The sequence below is a fragment of the Bombus vosnesenskii genome, unplaced genomic scaffold (genome assembly GCF_011952255.1).
Source record: "Bombus vosnesenskii isolate JDL3184/JDL3185 unplaced genomic scaffold, Bvos_JDL3184-5_v1.1 scf7180000013321, whole genome shotgun sequence".
Lineage (NCBI taxonomy): Eukaryota > Metazoa > Arthropoda > Insecta > Hymenoptera > Apidae > Bombus > Bombus vosnesenskii.
Genome location: NW_022882966.1, coordinates 3395 through 10798, shown reverse-complemented (window position 1 = coordinate 10798; position 7404 = coordinate 3395). Strand labels below are relative to the sequence as shown.

The window sequence follows — 7404 nt, the reverse complement described above, 5'->3', positions numbered from 1 at the left end:
AATGGTTGTGCATTGCATTAGCACTGTGAAATGGAGTTCAACGGGTGCTTAAACGTCGAAATATCTCCAACGGGCAGGAAATGACGGCTATTTTTCGTCAAAATTTACGAAATCTTCGCGATTTGCGAGATATTTTGATTGTTTCGACGCTTAAATGGTTGTGTATTGAATTAGCACTGTGAAATGGAGTTCAACGAGTGCTTAAACGTCGAAATATCTCCAACGGGAAGGAAATGACGGCTATTTTTCGTCAAAATTTACGAAATTTTCGCGATTTGCGAGATATTTTGATTGTTTCGACGCTTAAATGGTTGTGCATTGAATTAGCACTGTGTGTTACGTCGCGTAACATTCTACCTAGCCGAGGCCACACACCGCGGGCAATATGGCAACCAGATGTCTTCGGATACTCGCAGCGTATCTTCCATGATTTCAAGGACCTTCCATAAATCACATAGATTTCCTAGAAAAGGTCCTCCAAACGAAACAAACATCTGGTCCGGAGGAATTTCTAGAGACTATTGTCTACCACGGCTTAACAAGGGAAAGTCAGTTTTTGTCACGTACGCTGCAACTTTCCTCCCACTAACCACTTTCTCTCGAGGGCGGTTAAGACCCTTCGTTTAACCAATTAAAACGAAGCCTATTCCCTCACTCTCCTAAATAACATCGGCACCAACAAATCCGACGGTCCCGTGCGCTAGACACACACTCATCCTTAGCTCTCCTCCGAGACAGCATCGTCTTCCAAGAGTACTGTTTTTGCATCCTTCGAACGGTCAACATCCTTCGAGCGGGTATACACACCCGCAGATCACTCAGTCACTCACGCATCTCGTACATACACACCAGTGTAACTATCCTCGTTATAAGTTGTGGAATAAACGGTGAAATATAACTTACTACTGTGTCATATTCAAATCAACTACCTCTGTTATCCTAAACGAAACAGGGGAACGACTACTTCGCGGCGTCGATTCACCGAATCGTAGCGAGAAGTTACGCCTCTCGCTGACGCGTTTTCCTCGCGACCGCGTCTCTCCGCGAACGGTCGTAACATTTGGTCCTTCGAGCCGGATCATCAGTGGCCGTGGACAGTTTTGTCCCCATCCGGTCGTAACATTTGTTCCTTCGAGCCGGATTATCAGTGGCCGTGGATAGTTTTGTCACCCATCCGGTCGTACCATTTGGTCCTTCGAGCCGGATCATCAGTGGCCGTGGACAGCTTTGTCCCCATCCGGTCGAAGCATTTGGTCCTTCGAGCCGGATCATCAGTGGCCGTGGATAGTTTTGTCACCCATCCGGTCGTAACATTTGGTCCTTCGAGCCGGATTCAGTGACAAGTGAAAAGTGTGGACACGTAACCGGTCGAATCATTCGATCCTCAAAGCCGCATCACGCGTCAAGTGAAAAGCGCATACCAGTGACACCCACTATCATACAGTGCCACGTGAATCCAACATAACCAGCAGCGGAAGCGTTACCCCCCCAGCGAGGTCAGTAACATCAAGGATCGTCACCCTTGAAGAGGTATAATTCGGTGGTTAGAACGCAACCACGCAACCTCCTGCCGCAACTGGACAATCTTCAATAGAAGTAAGTTATAACCATCCACTCTCAATTATCTAACAAATAATGGCCACCGGTAACGAACTTACCGCCCTGCGTCGACGCCGGGGTTATTGCATCGGCCACTTTACACGCTTATCGAAAAAACTGGATGAAATCGAATCGAACAATCCGGCTGTCCGCGAGAGAACGAGCTAATTCAAATCAAAACTCGTCTGGACACATACGAAACGGAGCTCCGCGCCATTCAAAATGAAATCGTAAGCATCGACGAGGAGGAGTCCGCGCGCGGCTTTGAAATAGCCGACGAGTACGAGAGACTAGAACTCCGATTAACTACTCAACTGAGCAACCTACGACTAACTACGACGTCACAATCGACAAACGACGAATCAGCTGCCGGTCGCGAGTCTGCTTCGCTTAAACTACCGGAGATTCGAATACCCACATTTGATGGCACGCTCGAGAATTTGCAGTCATTTTACGATTCCTTCTCGTCAACGATAGATCAAAACGAACAACTAACACCAGTCCAAAAATTCTATCACCTCCGATCAGCCTTGACTGGGAGGGCCGCGCGAAGTATAGAATCGCTAGCCATCACCGAGTCAAACTATGCAATCGCCGTTGACATACTTAAGGAAAAATTCGACTGCCACCGTCAAATCTGCATGCGCCACCTAGACTTGCTTTTCGACTATCCGAAAATAGTCAAGGAGACACCCGAAGCCATAGATGACTTCCTCGAGACGGTCAAAATAAATCTCCAAGCGTTAAAGAACCTCGGTGACCCAATCACATCCGACACCGTTCTTCTCAAATTACTTACATGGAAGCTACCCCCAGCCATCATTCGCAAATGGCAATGCACCTTACCAGACAAGAAATTACCGTCATACAAGCACTTAATAAACTTCTTGCAAACACGGACGAACGGCGATAGAACAAGTTCAGCATTTACCGCTACGAAAAGGGCCGCCGAACCACCTAACCGTCAGCGACCGAGCGCGTCGCGAAGTCATGCTTTCACCGCGACGCTCAAGACGCCGGTATGTCCGGACTGTCGAGGACAACACGAACTGCGGTATTGTGACGTCTTTAAGGCGAAATCGCCCAGGGAGCGTCTCGACACAGCCAAACGGGCGTCGCTCTGTACGAATTGTTTAGGCAAGGGACACGCTCTCAATCAATGCTCCGCCGGGTCATGTCGCATCTGTAGACAGCGACACCATACTTATTTACATCGAGATCATGGTCACAGTAGATTACGTACAAGCCGCACATCGAGCGGTCGATCGTCGAGCGACCGATCATCGAACGGTCGATCTCCGCCTAGTTCACCGACCCCGCGGTCGTCACACCGATCGAGACGCGCATCCGCGTCTCCACGAACGTCTCCCCGAACGTCTCCCCGAACGTCGCCGCGAACATCCCCAAAACGCGAATCTCGGTCAACGCGAACGACGGCATCGGGGTCAAATGTCTCCCCCAGTGCTAAACAGCTAGGGGAACACTGATATCCTCAAACGGCTTTGCTAGGGACCGAACCACCGAAAACCGACTCATTGACCTCGCCCCCGTCCGGCCCACTCCACCGCGATTTGTTAGTCACCGCACAGGTCAACATACTGGACAATAGAAGTCAACCGTTCCGCTGTAGAGCCCTGCTAGACACCGGCGCGAGCATGAACTTCATCACCGAGAGACTCGCCACTTCGTTGAGACTCGACCAACGGAAATGTTCGGTCCCGATCGGAACACTTAACACGTTGTCAACGACCTCCAAACGCTACATCACGGCCACGATCACCTCCGTTGACGGCACATACGAACGCACCTGGACTTTTCTAATCATACCGACCATATCGACTTCGATCCCAGATCAACCCGTAGATCGGTCAACGATACAGATACCCAGAAATCTACGACTAGCCGATCCAAGATTCCACAGACCTGCTCCGATCGACGTGCTATTGAGCGCCGGGCCAACACTAGCGCCACTGTGTGTCGGCCAACTTGATATCAGTCAAGCAAACGGGACCGACTTGCGTCTGCAAAAAACGCGTTTCGGATGGGTAATCGGGGGGAGCCCAGCCTCGCAACCACCCGCACACGCATTTCACGCGTCCACGACGGCCTTGCAGGCGGATCTCGCCCGTTTTTGGGAAATCGATGAGGGACCGCCCACCGCGCACATTTCGGAAGCGGAGCGACAGTGCGAGGAACATTTCCGGAATCACGTTCAACGCACCCACGAAGGGCGATACATGGTCGCTCTCCCCTTCAACGAGACCACTCCCTCGCTTGGATCCTCCAGAGCCATGGCGATGAAGCGACTAATATCTCTCTGCCGTCGGTTCCAACGAGATAAGCGTTTCGAAGCCGACTATCACGCCGTAATACAGGAATACTTGGCATTAGGGCACATGACGAAAGTTACCACGGACCACTGCACTGACGACGGATATTTTTTACCACATCATGGCGTGATCAAGGAGTCCAGCCAAACTACGAAACTCCGAGTCGTGTTTGACGGATCGGCCCCAACCACCACCGGAGTTTCATTAAACGACGTGCTTCATACGGGACCGAAACTACAAGATGATTTATACTTCATCCTTTTAAGATTTCGAGCTCATCAATACGTCATTACAGGCGATGTCGAAAAAATGTATCGCCAATTTCTTGTGCGCCCGGAGGATCGGAAATTTCAACAAATTTTGTGGCGCAATGCTGATGGAGACGTCGACACTTATCAACTCAACACAGTGACATTCGGGCTCTCAGCGGCCCCCTTTCTGGCCATCCGCTGCCTCAAGCAACTGGCGGACGACGAGGGGCATCGATATCCACGAGCGGCGACAGTCTTACAGCGAGACTTCTATGTCGACGATGTTCTCACAGGAGTCGATACAAGGGTCGAGGCACAATCATTGAGAACGGAGCTCACAGAACTGCTCAAGCTAGCCGGCTTAAACATCCGGAAATGGGCATCGAACGACCGGGAACTGCTACGAGGACTTCCCGAGACGGACATAAACGATAAGCTGCTACTAGGCGAATCGCAAACCTTCAAGACATTGGGTGTTGTTTGGAATTCCTTCGACGATTCGATCCTATACTCCGTCAAAACCAATGATGCCGACTCTCGAATTACGAAGAGAACCATCAGCTCCGAAATCGCCAAGATCTACGACCCGCTCGGATTGCTGGCACCAGTAATTGTTCGAGCTAAGATGTTGCTCCAGCGACTCTGGACACTAAAAATTAATTGGGACGAATCCTTACCGGCTGACGTGCACACGGAATGGAGCAAATATTACGCACAGCTGCCATTATTGAATAACGTGGAGTTTCCACGTAAAACGATAATCAACCCCGCAGCGGAAATTCAGTTGCACGGGTTCTGTGACGCCAGCGAAAGGGCATATGGAGCATGCGTTTACCTTCGCACCATCACCCTGGATGGTCAGGTCTGTACACGTCTCCTCACTGCGAAGTCGAAGGTAGCTCCGCTCAAATCACTAACCATTCCAAGACTGGAACTGAGTGGAGCACTCCTTCTCGCGTCACTAGCCACCACGGTCCTCCAAGCCTTGCCAAGCAACATTGCTCGGACCGTGTACTGGACTGACTCCACAATCGTTCTACATTGGATCAACACATCACCCCACACGCTGAAAACCTTCGTCGCTAACCGTGTGACAGAAATTCAACGGAAGACTCACGTCTCAGATTGGCGCCACATCCCCACTACCGATAACCCGGCAGATCTCATATCTCGAGGCCAACTACCCGAAGACTTCCTGAAGACAACCATTTGGCAACATGGACCAGAATGGCTTCAACAACCGGAAGAATACTGGCCAACGTGGAACCCAGGACCGTTAAACGAAACACCAGAGCAGAAAAGGGCAACCTGTCTGTCCGCGACGCCGGCGGACCACAGCATACTGGGGAGATTCTCCTCTTGGCCCAAGCTCATAAGAATCGCCGCTCGGTGCCTTCGATGGAGACAAACCCGGGATCGAGGCAAACCTCTGACCATGCACGAGTTGACCAATGCACACACCAGATTAATCAAACTATTGCAAGCCTGTTATTTTTCAGACGAAATCCGTGTTCTCCGGTCAGATAGAAATTCGGCAATGAAGGGGAAGCTCCAAAGACTCAATCCATTTCTGGACAAGGACGGGATGCTGCGCGTCGGAGGCCGACTCAGTCATTCACCAATGCCTTTCAACCAGAAGCATCCAATAATTCTACCCAAATCCTCAGTTACCGTGCTCATAATCGAGCATGAACACCTCCTAAATCTCCACACCGGAACTCAAGCCACCTTGTACGCCCTAAGGAGATCTTATTGGCCTATCGACGGCCGCAGTCAAGTTTGGAGCACGCTGAAGAGGTGCGTCCGTTGCTGCCGAGCCAATCCCCCTCCAGTGGATTATATAATGGGCGACCTTCCAGCTGCCCGGATAACAGAGTCTCGGCCATTTACCAACGTCGGAATCGACTACTGCGGACCGTTTTACATCAAGGAACGAAAGGATCGCAACCGACTCAAAATCAAGGTATATGTAGCGATCTTTGTGTGTCTTGCAGTTAAAGCAGTCCACATCGAGTTGGTCAGCGATCTCACTAGCGAGGCCTTCATTGCTGCTCTGCGAAGATTCATCGCTCGCCGCGGATTCTGCAGGACAATCTACTCCGACAACGGTACCAACTTCGTTGGTGCCAACAACGAATTACGAGAGCTCCGAAATCTCCTGCAATCCGACGATCACAAGGCACAGGTCCAGTCCTTTTTAGCCGACCGACGGATCGAATGGCACTTCATCCCTCCCAACTCACCTCACTTCGGCGGGTTGTGGGAGGCTGCAGTGAAGTCTTTCAAACGACATCTCAGACGGGTCGCCGGTAACGAGCTCTTGACCTTTGAAAACCTTAACACCCTCATCATTGAAATCGAGTCCATCCTCAACTCCCGCCCGCTGACGCCGATATCTTCAGACCCAAACGATCTCCTGGTTCTTACTCCCGGTCATTTCCTCATCGGAGATTCACTAACCAGCTTACGAGAACGAGATTTCAGGGACACGCCATCCAATCGTCTCTCCTGCTGGCAGCATATTCAGAAACTCAAACAACACTTCTGGCGCCGGTGGCATCGAGAGTATCTCAACGAACTACATATCCGAAACAAATGGAACAAGGGCAGTCACGACATACGAGAAGGCACCATCGTCCTTCTCAGAGAAGACAATGTTCCCCCGATGCAATGGCCATTGGGCAGAATCATCAAGGCCCAACCCGGCGCAGACGGCATCCTACGCACGGCTGTCGTTCGAACAGCGACGAGTATCCTCGAACGGAGCATCAAGCGGATGGTACCACTACCGAGCAGAACGACTCCAGATGACTCCGAACCAATCAACAGCCCGAAGTCTGATAAGAGGCCCACCTGACGACAGCACACCATATCACTTGATCGGTACCCTCTCAACGGGGGGAGTATGTTACGTCGCGTAACATTCTACCTAGCCGAGGCCACACACCGCGGGCAATATGGCAACCAGATGTCTTCGGATACTCGCAGCGTATCTTCCATGATTTCAAGGACCTGCCATAAATCACATAGATTTCCTAGAAAAGGTCCTCCAAACGAAACAAACATCTGGTCCGGAGGAATTTCTAGAGACTATTGTCTACCACGGCTTAACAAGGGAAAGTCAGTTTTTGTCACGTACGCTGCAACTTTCCTCCCACTAACCACTTTCTCTCGAGGGCGGTTAAGACCCTTCGTTTAACCAATTAAAACGAAGCCTATTCCCT

General features: G+C 50.8%; 1 protein-coding gene across 1 annotated transcript; it reads left to right on the top strand.

Moving 5' to 3' along the window:
• The first annotated feature begins 2240 nt into the window (after positions 1–2240).
• LOC117235845 lies at positions 2241–7037 on the top strand. The gene is made up of 2 exons (XM_033498269.1): positions 2241–2721; positions 3109–7037. The coding sequence occupies exons 1-2, from the start codon at positions 2241–2243 to the stop codon at positions 7035–7037; spliced, it is 4410 nt and encodes a 1469-aa protein (XP_033354160.1).
• The last annotated feature ends 367 nt before the right edge of the window (positions 7038–7404 follow it).